We start from the raw sequence: 17,605 nt of genomic DNA, 5'->3' as shown, positions 1-17,605 counted from the left end.
AAAACCTTTTGTGTCTCCAGAGAGAGCTGCATTTAATCTGATAAACTGCCTCCAGTGATGTCACAGCTAGACCGCACTGTGGGGACTATATAGGCAAAAAAGGAAGGTTTATATCCGGTTCTGCTGCCCTGATAAAGATCATTTTTTGTTTTTAAACTGTCAATAATGAGTCCAACAGTGATGTAGGAGTGTCATGTAAAACTAGTAGACTGCTTTTTCAAAACCTGGTGCAAAACCTTCGAAAACGTAAACCACTGGCTGCGGAGGCAGTTTATCAGATTACATGCCGCTTCCTCTGTGACCACAAAAGGCTTTCAGCTACTTTTTTCACATTGACAGTTGCACTCTGCAAGACCTGTAAACACATTTTAATGTGTGCAACCCTTTATAGTCACACAAATACAGATCTGTGGGTGGTTGATGTTAAAATGTCACGCCTGCACCTCCTTTTTTACACGTCAAAAGTGTGTATCGTACTGTGATTTATCTCTGGAAGCCTTCAATCAGGTGACTAATCATTTACAACATATTAAAATAACACTGCAGTGGGTCTCTTTTGACATTCTGTACAAACCATAGTGGAGCTGTGCAGATTGCATCAGTTATGAATGGTGAGCGAGCTACTAAACAGTGTGGAGACCTGAGAGGAAGCGCGCGTCCTGATTGGTCGCCACAGGCGGAGCCGGTGTCGGAGCTCCCGCTGATTGGCTGCGTGTCGCGGTGGGCGGGGCCTGCTCCTCTGCCGTGACGCGGTGATCTACACTCGGTGGAGTAGAGCTGCGACTGTCACGGTGGGAAAGAGGAACCAGCACCGGCTGCTGAGAGTGAAGCGATCTGTCATCTGAACTCCGGAGTGTTTAGAGAAGCGTCGACACTCTTTCACTCAGGAATGAGGAGCGAGAACAACAAGTTAAATTCAATCTGACGACCAGAATCTGATTATTTTTACTCGGACAGTTCACAGTAAGTCAGCTTGTATGGAGCAGCAGCAGCAGCAGCAGCAGCAGCAGCAGCGGGGCCTCTGTAGCTTCACCCCGGGCAGGTCTGCATGCTGCGGGGAGGGAGCCTCCACCAATCAGCCCACCATGCGTCTGTCCGTCATCTCCACCACCGGCAGCCCGGTGGAGCTCACTGTCCCCCGGGGAGAGACTGTGGAGGGACTGAGGACGCATGTCTCCCAAAAACTCAGACTGCAAACTGACAGAATCGTCCTCCTGTACAGAGACAGGTGAGTTGTGTTATTTTACATATATATTCATTTCCTGAGACTCAAACACATTAAGTACCTTAGTAGCCCATAATGTAGTGAATGTATTCTGAGTGTACACTGGATGTGTGGCAGGCAGCTGACTGCAGGCAGGCTGTTGGACCTGGGTGTAGCAGATGGCAGCAAACTGACCCTGGTACCTGTCATCGAAGCTGGTTTAGTAGTAAGTCAACTGATGCAGATTTTAAAGTGGTTTGAAAACACATTTAATCACTCTGACTTGGTGTTAAGAACTGTCTGTGTTTACTGTCACAGTGTTCCACTGTCAGAGCTGAGAGAACCATGATGGACGTTTTGGAAAGTTTAACAGAAGTGCAGGTAAGAGTTTGATTTTTATATATATATATATATATATATATATATATACACACACACATTAGTTGGCTGGATTAATGAGATGAGGGGAACAAATTCCTGGAGTGTTTAAACTATGTGCCGGTGTTTGTTTTCCACATATTTCCTGACGTAGGCTGGCCCATGTCCTGTGGGATGTTGTAATGTTTGACGTGCTCGGTACAAAAGTATTCCATTAAAGAGAAAACGTCAGCCCTCATTTCTGATGAACGAAAGTAAAAGAAACGTGGATTTCACTAGAAAGTGAACTATGTGTGAATCAGCTGTTATGGGCAAAACACAGTCCCACATGTCCTTTGTTTTGAAGTATGAAGTAAAGCATGCACACACATGCAACAGCATGGCATCACTGTCCTGAGAAAAACGGAAACACACACCATATCTGACAGTCACACACACACACACACACACACACAAGCTGCTGTGCTGTGACCCAAAGATAATCTAAAGTTATAATCCTCAAGGTTTTTTCAGAATCAGACTGGATTGGCAGCGTGTGTTCACACATACAAATAATTTAACTACAGATTTCATTGCTCAGTGTGCTTCACAGAAACTGACATACAGCGAGGAACAGCAATAAAAACTGAAGAGATAAAGTTCAGTGGGAATTATTAAAGACGTACCTGCTGGCTTTTCCCAGGACAAAACTCCTAAGCAAGTGGTGTAAACACTGCAGCCCGCCTGCCCCCAAGCTCTCAGTCCAGACCACCAGCTGCACAGCTGACTGAGCGAGCTGGCTAATGACAGCTACAGTTAGCAGCAGTTAGCGGTCACTCTGATATCATGCTGTTTTCTATCAGCTTGGAGTGAGAATTTGGGCTATACAGTAGCATGTGCGAAGGAGACAGGCACTTATACATTATGTTAAAATCCCCAAAAGCCCATACTATTAAAACTACATGATTTTGGAAGTGAATAGTCCAAATAAAATTGTGTAAAGAAGCAATGCAGTTAGTGCAAAAAAAGAAATAGTGTGGATGGAGTATTTACATTTTAAACGTACATGATATATACATGACGTGCAGGGTTTATACTGATAGTTATTGATAGTCTTGAATTTCCTCCGGGATCAATAAAGTATCTATCTATCTTTCTATCTATCTATCTATCTATCTATCTATCTATCTATCTATCTATCTATCTATCTATCTATCTATCTATCTATCTATCTATCTATCTTATGTTCAGCTAGCAGGATGTATATTTTCAGTGACATGTTATGCTAAAAACTGCATTTTAAAGCTGTACAAATATAGAATACAATAGATGTTATTGAATGTCTTATCAGTGGATTTCATATCAAACCTCACTGTGTATGTTAGGCACTAGTCTCTGTAGAAGCCATTCATTCACCAAATCTACTTTCTTTACTTACGTTATCCGTCTATATGGCCGTTTGAATCGTTTCTGGCGGGGTACGCCATTCCAGTCACACAGTTTGCCTACAGAGGAGTAGTTCATCAGACACAATGCACACATGTGATCCAGCTCATCCATGATGAATCTGATCTGCATTCAAATAACGAGAGTTACAGATGCACCAGTTGCTCAAATCTGAGCTCACTGTTACCATGGTAACCACAGGTGTCTCCAAATTAACCAGGGATGACGTCTTAAGGATTGTAAATGTATTTGTTTTTGTTCCTGACAGATCAGTGACTTCCTGTCTGGGCGCTCACCTCTGACCATCAACCTCGGAGTCGGCGCCCATGTGATGTACGTTCAGCTCCAGCTGTCTGCACAGAACGTGGCGGACCTGCAGCAGCACCAGGACTTCAGAGCTGGAAGCAGAACGTGTCTGCCCACTGCAGACAGGATGAGCCACCCTGACTCTTTTTCCCAAACCTCCACTACAGCCCCGGACTCCTCTGACTCTACATCCTCAGTCCAAATTAGATCTCAAACGGCAAGAACTTCCTCTGACTCGACAGCTCCCGCCTCTGCTCCTGCTGTGAGCTGCCATCCTCACTCATCTCCACATCAGTCCAGTCCTCCCCACTCCACACACACATCTTCTGACAGGATTTCAGCCCCAACTTTGCCGACTGGTTGTCCACATCCCAGCTCTCCTCGGCAAGCAGCCACACCGGTCTGTTCAGCTACTCCCACAGGCTCCATTCCTGGACCCAGGAGCCCAGTGCCAGCCTCAACCTTCAGAGAGGTCAGCCTTTTATACTCAGCTCTCAATCCACAATCACAACATTTTCTTTCCATAATTGGAATTTCCCTGATTGATCACCACCATATATTGGGATGCTTTTGTAAAATAACCATTTCAGAGTTCAAAATCCCAGGTTTTAATTGTTCCCCTTGTTTTACAGAGTGACACTCATGCCTCATCCACTGCAGAACCTTGCAAGCAGCCAGGAGCAGTCATAGAAAGCTTTGTGAACCACTCTCCGGGCGTCTTCTCCGGGACTTTCTCTGGTAAGTGTGTGAGCGGCAGAGGCCTGAAGACAACACAGCAACACAAATGGACTCCATCAGTTTGTGATGAGTTGAATTAAGAAAATGTCCCATAGTCCAGGGAGGTGTAACAATCAGACTGCTTGTTTTATTCTACTATTTTACTCTGATCATTAAAACCTAAATATATTCAGTGCAAGAAAAGCAGCTGAAACCAGTGACAACTAAAATGATCAATTATCAAGATAGTAGCATTTAAAATAGACCCAATTAATACTAATTGTTGTAGCTCTAATGTCTGCAATTTCAGTCTCTTACTCATCCACTCTTCTCCATCTCCCCCTCTCTCATTTTCCGCTGCTCTCTTCCCTCTCTTCCCATCAGGCACTCTGGCCCCTTGCAGTCAGACCGGCATCAGTCATCCTCGGAGCGGCATCACCATCATTCTCCAGATCCTCAACGACTTGCTCAGAGCTGCCTGCCACCACCAGGGGGCTCCACGCACCCTCTCCCAGCTCCACTGTCCTGCTTCAAACCCTGCAGTCAGCCAGCTGCCTACAGCAGAGGAGCAGAACAAAGCCAGCAGCCAAACACTGGTGGACCAGAGGACCGAGCACCTCGGCAAAACTCCAGGTGAGCGTCGTCATTCTGACCTGTTGATTACCTTCTCTTTTGATTTATTCTCAGTTTTTCTGGGGTTCCTTATGCACATAGACCCTTTGAATTGTCATTTTAGATACTTTCATGTATAAAAAAAAGCACAATGTGTGTTCTTTAATGTCTCTTTACTCCCATTTGTCAAATATTTTGCCTGGCTGTATCATTAAAGTCTTCCATAGAGACTCAGTGAACAGAGGCTGCTTCTCTCCTCATTTCACTCTTCACAAAAAAAAACCCAAAATGAATTATTCAGGACAGTCTAACATGCTCTTCCTCCCCTCTCCTGCAGGTAAGGAGAGCCGACCCCTCCACTCTTCCACACAGGAGAATCAAGCATTGCACAGTAAGCTGGAGCGGCTGCAGTTTTTGATGCACCAGAGGCGTCTTCGCAGGCGGACTCGCAAGAACTGGCACCACTCGCAAACGTCTCACCCATACCAGCACCGTCACCATCGTCCTTAGTCTCCTGGACGGAGAAAGATCCACCCACTGTGATAGAAGTGGTAGCTCTTTACTGAGCGAGGCTGCCTCATGGAACTATGTATACTGCAGGCCGGAGCTGATATCTGGCCTTGAGGAGTAGATGCAGCAAAGAGAAGTGTCAGATTTCTGTGGCCGTCACTGTATTCAACATGTTATGTCATGTAACACAATGGCTCTCACTGTCATGTAGCCCGTCACAAAAGGTTTCGATGTACATTTTCATGTTCTGCATCTCGGTGTTTTGTACAAAGACTGTCTGTATGTATTTTAATGCCTTAACTGTATGTGTCTTGAATGTTAACTGTATGTTTTGTTCTGTGCAGGAGATGCTCCTCTAAAATGTTTTACTTATGCAATATAAACATTGTAAACAGAAAGAAGGAAAAAAAAATATGCAAAGAATAAAAACCTTCAACAAATGTTTAAAGACCCTGTGATGTCTCTCTGTCATTCCTGATTTCTTTTTTTTTTCCTCGTTCAGGCATAGGCATGACATTGACATGGTCAGACATGCACACCTGGCAGCTGAAAAAGCAGTGATTTGAAGGAGGAAGATGCTCTCACAGTTTCTATTGCTCAGTCTGGAAAAAGTGAGCTGAAGTGAAAGTTTGAAATCACCAACGTAATGTGCTGAATGACTCATGAGGTTTGGTTCAGGGTCTCTGCAGCAGCATTAGTTGGTTTTTTCTGAGCTAAAGGTGATTTCATTAAGTCTGTGTGCAGCTCGTACTACAAGATACATTTGTTCTGTCTGTGACTGCCGTTTGTGGGCGTGCAAACAAATACAGATGAGTTTCACTTAATGCAGGATTGTTCCACTTGTAGAAATCCCAGACGGAAGCAAGCAGGTTTTAATATAGTATAAAAACATGCACCAGATCACAAACGATAACAAGTTAACAAAATCTGCCTACCAGCATCTCTAAAGTTCACAACTCAACATTTATATCGCAAACTTCTGCACACAAAAAAGCACAACGGGCAAAATAATCACCGTTAATGTTTATATTGATGGACAGTGAGACATGAAACTGCAGGCCATTAAAGACGTTTACTCCTTCCCAAGACTAATTTCAGTTTCACAACTTTCAGTCTGTCTCGTGTTTAAAGTACAGTCAAAAAGCAGAAGACTGTTGCTGAGTGTTGAGTGCTCTCTCTACTGGAGTTCTTATCGAACTCTGTCCGTAAAGAAGGTTCTATTGAAATAAACAAATTTAAGTGTGACATCTTGAATTGAAATTGGGATAGGTTGTCAGTGTACAGTTGAGTAACTCATAATAATAATAATAATAATATATTTTATTTATATAGCGCCTTTCAGGGTACCCAAGGATGCCTAATGATGTTACTGATAACTATTTATTGATGGATTAACAGCTCATTTGTAACTACTATTTATAATTCCTCATGTTATTTCCCATTAAATTATCAAACAGCGACTAACTTTGTTTTCAGTCATAGATAAAAAGACTAACAGATGTATTAATGCCAGTATTTGCTGTACAATTAGTTAAATGCATAATCAATATTTCCGTGACTCTTGCGGTCCTCCATGGCCATGAAGTCACAGGCACACATTCAGAGAATACTAAAACCTCCACGGCGGGATTCAAAGGCCGTGGTGCAGTACCGACCGGGACAGCACAGGTGGCGCTGTGTCCCAACAGTGAACCTGCAATAAACCGTAGAAGAAGAAGTCGCCTCACACAGCCTTGAAAGGAGGAGCGCGGCATCGCTCCTTCTCATTCGCTCTGCAGCTCCGCTCCTCTTCTGGTCGATACCTCCCGGAGGGAAAGGTAATTTCTCTTTTACAGTTTTTTTTTTTTTCTAATTTAAAAACGCTTTGACTTCCTAATACTCGTTTAGTTGCATCTCTGTGTGTGTATAGGCTTGCTTAAAACGAATGCTGTTAACCTTCTTAGATCAGATATCCTACGTTTTCCGAAGATGCTTTCTAGCGTAACGGTTTTTATCTTTTTTTTATATAGCAGTATTAACAATTTTAAAAAACCGCGCTTAAAACCCCTTGCACCTGGACCGTTTCGCCGGTAAGCGAAACATCATCGTGTAAAAGCGTTTTTAGTGTCTGATTCTGATTGTAAGCGAACACTTATGTAACGCGGAGAAGAAGACATCCCGGCGCACACGTAGCTAACCGCTAAGTCGGTCGGCGAAACAAAAGTGCGGACCTGAAGCTCGGTGCTACAAAATGGCGCTGGGAGGAAAAATGATTGCTAACGTTAGCTAATCCGCTATTCAAACCACGTTTGTAGGCCTCAGGCCTGGGCTCGACGCTCAGCCAACAAAGGCCTCTTTATTCATGGAAAGTATTTATTTGGAGAATATTTTAGCTATACGATGAGTACAATTTATTAAATATTGCTAGCAAACCTAGAAAATTATATATATTTTTTGGTTTTTTACGAATTGCGCAGATCGATGCAGCCCCGCTCACATAACGGGACCGGTGACCTACTTTTCGCTCAGCGTGCACCCACGATGTGCACCACGAGAGGAATCGCCTTGTTCAATGATTTCTACATGCGTTTGTATAGGATTATTTTTTTAATAACATGGCGTTGATTTGTGTGTTCAGCTACACTAAAGATGTCGGACGAGGGTAAACTGTTTATCGGAGGGCTGAGTTTCGAGACCAACGAGGAGTCTCTGGCTGCGGCCTTCGGCAAATACGGAACCATCGAAAAAGGTTGGTCCCCCGCATCTTCTCTGCTTTTATATACATATTTTTTTTTTTTTTCTGTTTTGAATCATTGTTGGGAAACACGAAGCTGATTTGAGAACGTCGCTGTTTTTGTTCGCACGTTTTCTCGAAATGACCTTTCTTTCCCTCCATTAGTGGATGTGATCAGAGACAAAGAGACGGGGAGATCTCGCGGGTTCGGCTTCGTGAAATACGACAATGCAGATGACGCTAAAGACGCCATGAACGCAATGAACGGCAAGGTAAATGAACAATGCATTCACGGTTTTATATTCATTTTCATCCTTTTTGTGCTTTTTATAGTCATTTGAATATTTTGTCAAATCACGTGTCTGAGCTCAAGCGTGCTTTGCATATGGGGGATGAGTTGATGTACTTCCCTGTTACACTTGCTCACAACTCATGTGGAGATTTAAGTGCATATATGCAATTGGTCAAATTGTAAATTTTGCCTTGGATTTTAACCTATTTTGTCTTAAGTTGCAAGCAGTGCATTTATAATGTGTGTTCTCCCAGGAATGCTAAATCACTTTGTGTTCCAGTCTCTAGATGGCCGGGCTATTCGCGTGGATGAGGCAGGAAAGGGTGGTCGTTCCAGAGGAGGTTTCCAGGCAGGTGGACGCGGAGGTGGAAGATTCAGTGGATCAAGGGGGCGAGGTGGGCGTGGTTATTCCAGAGGTGAAAACCGAATGTCTGGACTGTGAATGGAGTGGTTCAATTGTTAATTCTTTCATTTCTTTCACTTGTGATGTCTCTACTATCCTGCTATTATAGGTGGTTACAACGGTGACAGGAGTTATGGTGACAGGAGTTACGGTGATAGGGGCTTCGGAGGTGAGGGCAGGAGCTTTGGAGGTGGCGGCGGCGGTGGATACAGGAGTGGAGGATATTCCTCAGGAGGCGGCGGCGGCTACAGAGACAATAGGTAAGTGTAATTAATCTAATGCTGAGACTTCCAACTAAGTTGCCTGTGTAATTTTATTTTTTTTTTAAATATACACTTCATTGATGCAAAATTTTTGCCTTTTCCAGGGGTCAGGGTGGATACAGCGAGCGCTCTGGATCATACCGTGACGGATATGACGGCTATGGTAAGCATGAATGATTGCACTTATGTTTGTGTAGTCCTATGTTGGGGCTGTTTAGTTTCAAATTTTAACCTGCATGTAGACACCAACAGATTACACTAAAATTAGTTTAATGAGAAATTGCACAATTAAAAAAAAATACTGAAAAAATAGATTTAGTTGGATATGGTAGATTTATACAAACATAATCCCACCAGGCGTCAACACTGAATTGATTTAAAACCATTTCACAGCCCCAACATATGAGAACTTGTATCATGTATGCCCCTAAAGTTTTGTACCCGAGCCCTAGTTGATGCCTCTCTGTACACGGTTGCCAAATTTTGCTAGCCCCGCTGCCCCACTCTGATAAAGAGGCTGGCAAACACTGAAATGCTGACTGTTGTTCTGATGATATCTAAGCTGATGGAGCCCCGTATGCAAAAACTGAGGGAGGGTTTTTGGACTGTCTGGTGGGTTGAGGGGATATTGTGAAACTCCAGTGTTGGAACTTTCAGTGTCTTTACCTGTGTGCCCACTTCTTATCCTCAGCTGCACACGAGTAAACATCTCCCTGATTCAAGATCATCACTTGGCTGGCTGTATTTCAAAGATGCGCTCCTCAAGAAAAATGTCCACGTGTTATTGCTGACCTTAGTTTTGTAGTTCTGTTGTAGTAGCTCAAGCATCTTAAAAAAAAAAAATGTAGCCATGAGTTTTGGTCATTCCTTAACAAACCATGTTACAAATTACAGTTCAAGACTCTTGCCTTGCTCAATTGGGCATCTTGATTCCTCAAAGATCGTTTGTTAACTAAAGGCATCTGTATAATCTGATTATTACTCAAGTCCCAATCTGGGGATCAAACAACGGCTCTCCACATGGCTTTTCGTTGAACGGCCACTACCATCGCTGTCGACTTACTGTCCAGCACGTTAAAGTGTTTCCTGATTTTTGATTCCTTTTTTTGTTTTAGTTTTTGTTTATTTTTATACTGAGATCCGATGGGGCTTGTTTTTTGTTTTTTCCTTATTTCCCCTTCAGTCTTCGACTGACCTACCTCTTGCCAGGTTTTAAACTGAGTGAGGAAAGGGAGCTTATTAATAGGCTTTTGGGGATTTGTGCTAAATTCCTTTTTACTATTAAAAACTTAGTTTAGCTGAGGCTCCTGTGTGTTCAATTTCCCAAAAGAGTGAATTCCTTTCAGACTGGTGAACTACACCTCCGAAGTGGCCGGCTGTTCATGAAGTCTGTCCAAGGTATCTGCTGTGCTCTGCTCAACATCTGCATTTTAAATGTGCTGTAAAATGGACTAATCTTGTTTAAGTGATCGAAAAAAATGTAACTTCGTTTCCCCAAAGTAAAATCTCAACCGGGAACAGTTTTGTACTTTATGTTCTTTGTATGATCAACATTTTTTTTTCTTTGTCAGTTTGGCTTCATGGAGCCTATTAAACAGACTGTGGAAAATAATCTTGATTCTTTTGCCTTTCAAAACTAACGCATGGGGAAGTTTTAATGCTGCGTGTGAACCAAGTCACTAGTCGAATCATTGAAATTACACATGGATTTCTTTAGGAGGGCAATTATAAATTGGCGGTTTAGTTGGTTCACTAGATAGTGGGATAAGCTGCAATTGGGTTTTAAAAGTCCACTTGATTTGACAAGCTGCCTGTCTGGTTTCTTAAAAACTTTAAAACTAAAGATGGTTTTTGGCCCAGTGACTCCTGTTCAGGTCTCAAAACCATCAATTGTCCAAATGTATTAACAGTCAAGTTTTTCCTAGTGAATTGAGATCAAACCTAGTGAGGTCTTGAACAATAAGCCCCTAAAAAGTGGCGCATGGAAATGCTGGGAAAACATCAGCTGGTGTCTGGTCATGTTAATGCTTCATTACGTTCAAGAGGTCAGCTACTTCAAAAACCTACAAGTCCTTGGAGAGTGAAGTGTTGCGCCTACCAACAAGTGCTCATCAGAGATGAAAGCTGCTCTCTTGCCTAGGTCATATGTGGAGAAAGTAGGCCAATGCACGTGAGGTAAAAATCTCCTTTTGCTTTGCTCACATCCTTCAAACTCAGTTCTCATTGTTTCCATGAATACCTTCAAGTTAGCCGTGTTTAGTCCTCTGCTTCAGATGTCGCCTACAACATGCCATGGCCCCTTCCCCCGATTCTGATTCATAGAGAAGTCCATTGAGAAATTTGTTTCTATGAAGCTCCTCTGGATTGTAGTGTTCCACCTGAGTCCACCAAAAAAACAGAAGCGTTGGCCTCTAAGTCGTGGGTAGTATTGTGTCCACTTCTGTTCACTGCACTAGTCCTAAAATTTGCTCCCATAATGTCCCACAGCAGTCCTAATTGATGTTCACGGTGTTTAGACTATTCAGTTTCTCTTTGTACCCTTATTATGACTAAGCGGTGAGTTTCAGACTCATGAATAGGGTTGCATGCATTTGTATTGTGACTTGTGTCCGATATTGGTTGCCAGGCTTAATCCATCTCTTAATCCTTCTCTTTAGATTGAACTGTCAGAGGCCTGACTGGATCTTCTCTTGGCTAAAGTTTGCGGCGTCAAATGGCAGTGATTGATGCAGATGCATAATCAGGTAAGCTTGAGTCTTACTTCTGTAATGCAATCATACCTCGTTTTGTAAATTTAAATGTAACTAACTGATGACGATCTCTGTGCTCCACTCCAGGTCCAACGTGCTGTAGCAGTGGTGAGGCTGTAAGCGGTGGCTACACTAGAAGTTTGAAGGCCTTTCTGAATGTCAGACGTTGGCTTGCCCCAGAGACATTTTTCAAATATAAGGGCTGCTTTCCAAAGTCCTTGATATCCAACTCAAGAGAACGGGCAGGTTAACGGACCTGTGCCCCATAGTGACTGAACTTTTTTTAAAGTCACCATGTCTGAAAGCACTATTGTTCTGTTTGAACCTTTCTGAATCACAATTTCAAAAATAAAATTGTGGGTAAGTGACGATTACAAAATGTTCACTGTTTTCTTTTTATAGATGCCTTAATATTTTAGTCAGGTGCTAGATATTGATTAAGCTGGTGTGTGTGTATATTAATGTATTTTCCCAGACTTAATGGTGTAGATGTTGACATGCCTTTTACATTATGCCATTTTTCACTGGATTTGGTAGATAATAGGACACCATGACACATGTATTTTAATCTTGCAGAATGATAACAGTAAGCTAATTTGTAACAAGTCATCCACAATCCAGAAAAAAGTACATTTTTATTTATTTTTTGCAAGGTCCATGATGTGAACTGGGAGAAGTTATAATTTCTGGATGTGTTTACACTGAATGACCCACTTCCATTGAGTCCAAGAGAAATCATGCTGTGTAAAAAATCTGTAAACTGGCTTTTCTTTTGTTCAATCTGGTCTACTCAAACTTTAAAATGTCAATTATGGTTAAAAATGTTGTCTCCTTTATGCACCTCTGGGTCGCATTAATAATTCAATTACAAGATGAGGTGCATGTCTGCACACTGCAGTGGAAATCATGCACCAGTGGTTTTTAAAAAGTCTTAAGTGCTTTTCACTCTGCGTTTAGCCCTCAGGCTAACACAGCTTTCACACGTGCACAATCATGGCTGTCTCAAAGTGTGCTAATGTGGACTACTGTCCATGGCGTGCTTCCTGCTCCAAAGCAGGTTTTTCCCGTTAAAGTTCAAATTAGGGTCTCAAGTAAACAGGCTAGTTTAAACACCAAATGTAAATATAGGGTGTGTGTGTCCATGGACATTTTGCCCAGGGCTAATAGAGGTGCAGTGTAAATTGTATAGCCTCTAAGTAAGTATTACCTGTGGTTAACGTGTGTGTACAGTGGTTAAGTATGGTCCTGTGCTAATGTGTAGTGTGAAAGGCCTTTTAGGAAACCAGACAGGTGAAAACACCATTTCTCATCTAAATTTCCAGAATATTTCTTTTTATGACCAAAAATACATTTGTCCCTGCATGTGGACATAATATGCTGGAGGTTATAATCTGCCCATTGGGCCGAATGAGCAGTAGATTATTTTTTTGTCGTCTGATGATCAAGAGACACAAAGATAACACCTCTTGGTTGACACTGTGCATTGAAGGGTTAATAACAATGCACCACACTCCACTGCTTTAGATGCCCATGTGTATCCAAAAAGAAATCCATGAACATAACTCAAAGTCAGAAGAACTATTTCTGCCTCTTACACGAAGTGTAGAAGAATAAAACAAATATAGGACAACTAACTTGGAGCTTCACTAACCAAATACATGAATACATTTCTGTCAATCCACATTGGAACAATGACACAAAATAATCGAGGATGAGGTACAGGCAAAAAAAACTTTAATATTGAACATTTACAAGCTGAATTGAGCCGGGGATCAGGTCCACGTGGTTCTGGCTGTGGAAGGTGGTTTGTAGCGCTGGTGTTTTACACGTACCACATGAAGCCGAAACGCTTTTGTAAAAGCTCCTCATTAGGCCGGAGGTTGAACAGCTCCTCTGACATGGGGGTGACCCAGCGGTCTGTGTGGAAGACGCTCTCACCGACCTGCGCCAAGTGTTGAAGACACATTTCACATTAATACAGCGACACTGATCAAAGTTATTGATGACTAACTGTTTTTGCCCTCAAAAAAGAAAAACATGAAATAATTCAAAGTGTGGCAGCTACAATGATTACTAATAGAGTGATTGTATGTGTTGTTTCACTTTGAACAAAACAGTATCTTGACTAGTCTTCTACATTTGCACCCCACTGTATGTCTCAGATATATCACTTTAAAAACAATTAATTACTAAATTCCAATTTAATTAGCCATGTAACTGTACGAATGGGCTGAGATCATCGCAGCTACATGATTTTAACATCTCATATGTTACAATGCAGTCTTTTCTTTACCTTCCAACCAGGAACGTCCTTCATGATAATCGCCTCCTCCTCTAGATTTTCCCTCAGCATTCGTAAGGTCCTGAGGGGAAATTCATCTCTTACATTAAGAGCTAGCTGGACAGAGTAACCATCAGATTAAAAAAAAAAAAGAATCAAACGTGCGTTTGTCTGTTTGGTTTTTCTTTTCTTTTCTTCATACCTTCTGTCTTGCTCTGCCTGCAGCAGGGGCATCAGAGCTATCCGGGCCTCCATATCCTCAATCTGCAGGCGCCTGCGACGAACAAACACACATTACCACGAGCTCTGGCCTGACCCTTTATCTTTAAACTCAAATCAGTGGAAGATTCGTCTCACCTTCTTTCTCTGTTCCACTTGAAAAGCCTCCAGTAGCCGAACACCATGATGCCGATGCCTATACCGAACATGCTATATCCTGTTGGTTACAGAAATGATTGGTGAGAGTTTATATGAGCTATGGAGTCACAACTCGGCCACATAGTCAGCTCAGTCTGAACATATTCACCTAACCTGAAGTCATTTTGGATATAAACACTGCATTTGTTGAAATAAGCAACAATGGTAATGAAAATTTGAAGTTGTTCTTAGTTACTGATCTTAATAGAATAAATAAATACGTAGTAACCTGTGTATAAGGAAATTCATGGCTGCATAGCTGTCTCTTGATGAACTGTGGCCTACATTTTAAGGCACAAAGATACCAGAAACTGTTCAAACTGGTTTGACGTAGGTATGGACGTACATCACAATGCCAGTTAAGGCACTCTATAAATGTAAGCAACACACCCAACGTAAGAATTAACACTGCCAGTAAAAACCTGCTGGATCCGATGAAGGGTGCAAAGTTTTGTTAAAGCACAGCAGCAGTAATGGTTTCAGGATCTCATGTGTGAGGATTCGCTGCTTGTTTTTTTTGTTGCCTCATGCAACAAATTCGTCACCCAACACACACGGGAATGCTCTCACAGAATGTTATTTAAGCCATGTTGACATGTTCAGATTGTTTTTTTAAGATAACAGACGCCGGTGCGTCTCTTGGTCTCCACCTGGTGGTTAAAAGGCAACACTGTCACCAAAACCTTCACTTTGCTCTATTTAATTTTCAACTCATGGGTTTGGAAGTATACTGATGACTAAACTCTGCAGGGAACACAAAACAAATCTGAACGCTAATTAAACTGCAAGTCAACTTTGTGAGAACAGGCGTGCATGACTTCATAACAGCAGATTTAGATTTTTGTGTGAAAAAGGACAAAGTAAACATAACAGATTGATTCATCCAGCAAAAAGGATTCTCATGCTTGATATGATCAAAGTCCTGCCTGCACACTCAGGCTGTTCAGTGCTGAACAGAGGAGCTTGAAAAGACATGACCTTGATTTCAGGACGTGGATTTGACCTCATGCAGTTTCCTAGTCATAAATATTTGGCAAATGCCTCTCGCAGTCTCCAGTCAGCTCAGAAACTGCTGAAACATCCTGAGAAAATTGGAAAGCTACATCAGAGCAGAAGGATTGAATGCTTAGATCGGATTTAACTCTCAAAAATCCATGAAATGTGAAGCTGCTGACTGAGTAGTGCTCAAAATCTAAAGGCAGGACAAAATAGTGATACAGCAAAATACAGTAATGCTTGCTTTTGTGAATTGTAATATATCATGAGTTACCCGAAATCCCCACTCCTATTTAAATCTTGCCAGCAGTATACTTCCATGTACTCCCAAAATTGAACATCAGCGGACTTGACAATCACAAGAATCACTGTTGCTGGCTCACATGTAGTTACAACCTCACCTTGCATGCTAGAATAATATATTTACACCATCACTGCCTCCCTTGTGCACAAATCCAATCCTGCTCATTCAAATCTGTGTCAGTGCACTTTAAAATGTTGCATTTCGAATTAAATGTGTCTTTTGCTCTCTCAAACAGTTTGTCATCAATACACTCCCACATTAAAAGGCAGCAAGTACAAATGGAGACTCACTATGTTTTGAATTAGCAATAGTCTGTATAGAATATATTTGTTTGTTAGTGTGTTTTTGACAGGCACTGCACATAATCTGATGGCTCGGATTTAACACCAGTTTCAGGCAAATCAAAGGGTTTAAGGTCATTCACAGCAACTAAACTGTCCATGCCAAACTAAAGCTGGTGGAATAAACTGTAGTGGATAAAATCTAAAGTGCCTGAATTTCTCAGATTCATTTAAAACAATCAAGCAAATTCAAGCACTTACTTACAAGTAGCATTTTAAGACTTTTTAGCCCCTTGCAGCTTTGGTAAATTACATATCTAGACAGAGTGCATGTTCTCAAAATTATTATGTAACTTCATCATAATAAATCAGATGTTTTTGGGTTATAAACAATCAAAAGCTTGTGGTTATCCTACAGCAGGATGAGGTACACACACCTGTCGCCATGTAGACCTTGCATACTACCGACTGACTGGGTCAATGTAAAACTATTTACCATGAAGGTAATGAGGTTATCATTTCAAGCAGCTTTAACCACTTAGTTTCAGTTTTTTCCCCAAGAGTATCAGCCCTCTTATGAACCATGAACACTGTATATTTGACTGAATGCGGTGAACCGCCAGTGTTAGCATGTTAGCTATCAGCTCTGTCAACAATAACTGGCACACAAATGTCTGGACAGCTGCCAGTTAAACGTGTGACTCTACTGAACACACAGTGATTGTTCATCAGTACGACGAGGGATACATCTACGTGCCACCAAAAACCCCCAAACGTTTTCATTTCTCTACATTAGCTTCTGTGTCTGTGACCCGTTAGCATTAGCTAGCCGCCGTTTGGTGACTGTCAACTGTCACGTTAGCTGCGCGTGTTTGTTAACGTGTGCGTCGGGTTTCGGCAGATGAGTGTGTGGTGTGAAGTACCAGAGAGTGCTCGTTTCGGGAGATTTCTCTTATAGTCAAACGAAGCATAGCCTCCCGGAGGAGGCATGTCCTGCTTCACCTTGGACCCCGCCATCTTCCTCCAGCCTTCCCCACAACACGCCGGTGACGTCACTTCACGCACGCTTCCTCTGTAGTGCAGACAGACGCTTCCGGGTTGAACTACCGCCCCCACGTGTCCGGATGAGGGCTGTTCATGCATGTTAAGGCATTTGAAAGCCTGTTTTAAAGAACCAAACCAGCTGTTTTTAGCATTTTCTAATTATTATTATTAACGAGATTACAATTAAACTCAACATTAAGACATACTGTGTGTAGTTTAATGGTGTTTTAATCTGTTCCATGCTGTAGACTTAAAACATCAACTATCATAGTGAGCATCATTTTATTTTGCTTTTATTTTGTTAAATGAATGTTATTGTTGCAGTGTAGGTTTTTTTTTTAAGCACTATGTAGTTTTGGTGCAGAAATTCAAACTCAGAATTTTAACATGTACAATATTCATGAGGTGATAATACAAACTTAGAAATATTTATGTTTTCCATAACTGAATACACAAACTAATCAACCTCAGGCTGATGTAGTCAAGTGAAGGTTTATTAGCATTGCAGCATTTTTCAAACAGCTGAAGTAGATGGAGACTTATTTTTAAAAGAGAAAAAACAACCGAAAAGTAAACATCAAATCTTTTCCAAAGCTTGTCCAGCGTGTCCCATGTCTACGGGAGACCGCAGATCCAAAATGGATTTGCAAAGACAATATTTACACCCATTTCAAAGTGGAATTCCTAACTTTAGCTGCCAGAGTAAAAG

General features: G+C 41.8%; 3 protein-coding genes across 4 annotated transcripts; 2 read left to right on the top strand and 1 right to left on the bottom strand.

Moving 5' to 3' along the window:
- Window positions 1–760: 760 nt before the first annotated feature.
- Window positions 761–5,603, top strand: LOC119011862 (midnolin-like). The gene is made up of 7 exons (XM_037085297.1): window positions 761–1,228; window positions 1,343–1,430; window positions 1,523–1,585; window positions 3,276–3,785; window positions 3,946–4,051; window positions 4,415–4,663; window positions 4,980–5,603. Exons 1-7 carry the CDS (start codon window positions 978–980, stop codon window positions 5,150–5,152), a joined length of 1,440 nt encoding a protein of 479 aa, XP_036941192.1. The 5' UTR covers window positions 761–977; the 3' UTR covers window positions 5,153–5,603.
- Window positions 5,604–6,814: 1,211 nt separating this feature from the next.
- Window positions 6,815–10,435, top strand: cirbpa (cold inducible RNA binding protein a). 2 transcript variants are annotated; one of them, XM_037083461.1, is made up of 7 exons: window positions 6,815–6,969; window positions 7,770–7,880; window positions 8,031–8,137; window positions 8,438–8,552; window positions 8,670–8,820; window positions 8,928–8,986; window positions 9,515–10,435. In XM_037083461.1, the coding sequence occupies exons 2-7, from the start codon at window positions 7,781–7,783 to the stop codon at window positions 9,526–9,528; spliced, it is 546 nt and encodes a 181-aa protein (XP_036939356.1). In that variant the 5' UTR covers window positions 6,815–6,969; window positions 7,770–7,780; the 3' UTR covers window positions 9,529–10,435. The 2 variants fall into 2 exon arrangements, with proteins under 2 accessions (XP_036939356.1, XP_036939354.1); XM_037083459.1 differs by having other exon boundaries at window positions 8,438–8,573.
- A 2,850-nt stretch (window positions 10,436–13,285) lies between these two features.
- ndufa13 (NADH:ubiquinone oxidoreductase subunit A13) lies at window positions 13,286–16,933 on the bottom strand. The gene is made up of 5 exons (XM_037083462.1): window positions 16,776–16,933; window positions 14,212–14,290; window positions 14,057–14,128; window positions 13,867–13,936; window positions 13,286–13,515 (listed from the first exon to the last, which is right to left on the bottom strand). Exons 1-5 carry the CDS (start codon window positions 16,867–16,869, stop codon window positions 13,396–13,398), a joined length of 435 nt encoding a protein of 144 aa, XP_036939357.1. The 5' UTR covers window positions 16,870–16,933; the 3' UTR covers window positions 13,286–13,395.
- Window positions 16,934–17,605: the final 672 nt, after the last annotated feature.

This window comes from Acanthopagrus latus, chromosome 21, assembly GCF_904848185.1.
Source record: "Acanthopagrus latus isolate v.2019 chromosome 21, fAcaLat1.1, whole genome shotgun sequence".
Taxonomy (NCBI): Eukaryota; Metazoa; Chordata; class Actinopteri; order Spariformes; family Sparidae; genus Acanthopagrus; species Acanthopagrus latus.
This window is presented reverse-complemented; position numbering and strand designations above follow the sequence as displayed.

What these genes read in the sequence shown, in the direction of transcription:
- cirbpa (XM_037083459.1), top strand. Translation starts at nt 7,781, where the DNA reads ATGTCGGACGAGGGTAAACTGTTTATCGGAGGGCTGAGTTTCGAGACC. An exon ending in ATACGGAACCATCGAAAAAG is followed by an intron (nt 7,881 to 8,030) that starts GTTGGTCCCCCG and finishes TCCCTCCATTAG; the next exon opens with TGGATGTGATCAGAGACAAA. An exon ending in TGGGCGTGGTTATTCCAGAG is followed by an intron (nt 8,574 to 8,669) that starts GTGAAAACCGAA and finishes CTGCTATTATAG; the next exon opens with GTGGTTACAACGGTGACAGG.
- LOC119011862 (XM_037085297.1), top strand. Translation starts at nt 978, where the DNA reads ATGGAGCAGCAGCAGCAGCAGCAGCAGCAGCAGCAGCGGGGCCTCTGT. An exon ending in CTTCTCCGGGACTTTCTCTG is followed by an intron (nt 4,052 to 4,414) that starts GTAAGTGTGTGA and finishes TCTTCCCATCAG; the next exon opens with GCACTCTGGCCCCTTGCAGT. An exon ending in GCACCTCGGCAAAACTCCAG is followed by an intron (nt 4,664 to 4,979) that starts GTGAGCGTCGTC and finishes CCTCTCCTGCAG; the next exon opens with GTAAGGAGAGCCGACCCCTC.
- ndufa13 (XM_037083462.1), bottom strand. Translation starts at nt 16,869, where the DNA reads ATGGCGGGGTCCAAGGTGAAGCAGGACATGCCTCCTCCGGGAGGCTAT. An exon ending in AAGTGGAACAGAGAAAGAAG is followed by an intron (nt 14,129 to 14,211) that starts GTGAGACGAATC and finishes TGTTCGTCGCAG; the next exon opens with GCGCCTGCAGATTGAGGATA. An exon ending in AGGACGTTCCTGGTTGGAAG is followed by an intron (nt 13,516 to 13,866) that starts GTAAAGAAAAGA and finishes CACTTGGCGCAG; the next exon opens with GTCGGTGAGAGCGTCTTCCA.